The sequence below is a fragment of the Emiliania huxleyi genome, assembly GCF_000372725.1.
Source record: "Emiliania huxleyi CCMP1516 unplaced genomic scaffold EMIHUscaffold_9304, whole genome shotgun sequence".
Classification (NCBI taxonomy): Eukaryota; Haptophyta; order Isochrysidales; family Noelaerhabdaceae; genus Emiliania; species Emiliania huxleyi.
This window is the reverse complement of record NW_005195081.1, coordinates 1-1,189: the sequence shown is the minus strand read 5'-3', so window position 1 is coordinate 1,189 and position 1,189 is coordinate 1. Positions and strand designations below refer to the sequence as shown.

The 1,189-nt window shown below is 71.1% G+C and overlaps 1 protein-coding gene across 1 annotated transcript; it reads right to left on the bottom strand.

Moving 5' to 3' along the window:
- Nucleotides 1–390: 390 nt before the first annotated feature.
- On the bottom strand, nucleotides 391–726 carry EMIHUDRAFT_50570 (hypothetical protein; the record flags this gene model as incomplete). Its single annotated transcript, XM_005757003.1, has 2 exons — nucleotides 391–583; nucleotides 632–726. Coding segments are annotated over 2 exons (288 nt in total), but the record flags the coding sequence as incomplete, so codon positions are not given.
- Between the last annotated feature and the right edge of the window lie 463 nt (nucleotides 727–1,189).

Sequence of the window (1,189 nt, the reverse complement as noted above, 5' to 3'; positions counted from 1 at the left end):
TCGGCGGCGGGCGTGAACATACCGACTCCCTCCGTCGGCGAGCGGCGCAGCTTGTCGTGCTGCGACTGCGAACCGGAGGCGCGGAGGGTGCCCTGGCGCAGCTGCTCTTTGACGTCCTCCTGTGGCGGGGCGGCGGGGCGAGGGTGGGAGGGAGGTGGGAGGGGGGTGGGAGGGGGGTGGGAGGGGGGTGGGAGGGGGGTGGGAGGGGGGTGGGAGGGGGGTGGGAGGGGCGAGGGTGGGCGAGGGTAGGAGGAGGGGCCTCCCTCTCCGCTCCTGGTGCAGCAGCGCCGCCATCAGCAGTGAGCCGTGGATGGCGCGCGACGCAGTCTTGAAGGCGCGGAGCCGCTCGACCGTGTCGGGCAGCGGCCGCTCGGGCACGTCCTCGCCGCGCACCCACGAGTGGGCGAGCAGCTGCGCCGCGGTGAGCCGCTTGGCCGGGTCTGGCTCGAGGAGCTGCCGGACGAGCTGCTTTGCGCGCCCGGAGATGCGCGTCCACTGCGCTGGGTCGAAGGAGTACTCAGCGCGCAAGATGCGGCCCATCACCTGCGTGTCGGGGACATGTCCACGAATCGTCCCCTCGCGTCTCGCCGCCGGGCGGGCCGGGCGAGGGCGGGCCGGCGGCGCCTGTGACTCGGGCTCGCCCGGAAAGGTTTCGAAGGGGTGTCGGCCAGACAGCATAATGTAGAGCATGACGCCGACCGACCACATGTCGATCTGCTGGTCGTACGGCACCTACAGCCGAGATCCAGCCGAGATCCAGCCGAGATCCAGCCGAGATCCAGCCGAGATCTCTGCTGGTCGTCTGGCGCCTACAAGGGTCCCGACAAGGTCCCGAGCAAGTTCCGACACACACACGCCGATCTGCTGGAAGGACGCCACCGACGCGTCCGCCTGCTCGGGCGCCCAGTACGTCCACGTGCCAACCTTCCCGCCAGAGATGACTTGCTCGCCTACAGCAGACACGTCACGGACCTGTCATGGACGCGTCGTGGCAGGCCGGCCCGAGAGACGGCTTGCTCGCCTGCGGGGGGGGGTAGGGAGGAGGCGTCGGCGCCTCCGAGGGGCAGAGGCGCGCGAGCGGGGGCGGTGCGGCGCCCTCTTCGAGCAGCACCGCCGCGCCGAAGTACATCTCGGCTCTCTCTCTCGGCTCTCTCTCTCGGCTCCCTCTCGGCGCCCTCTTCGAGCAGCA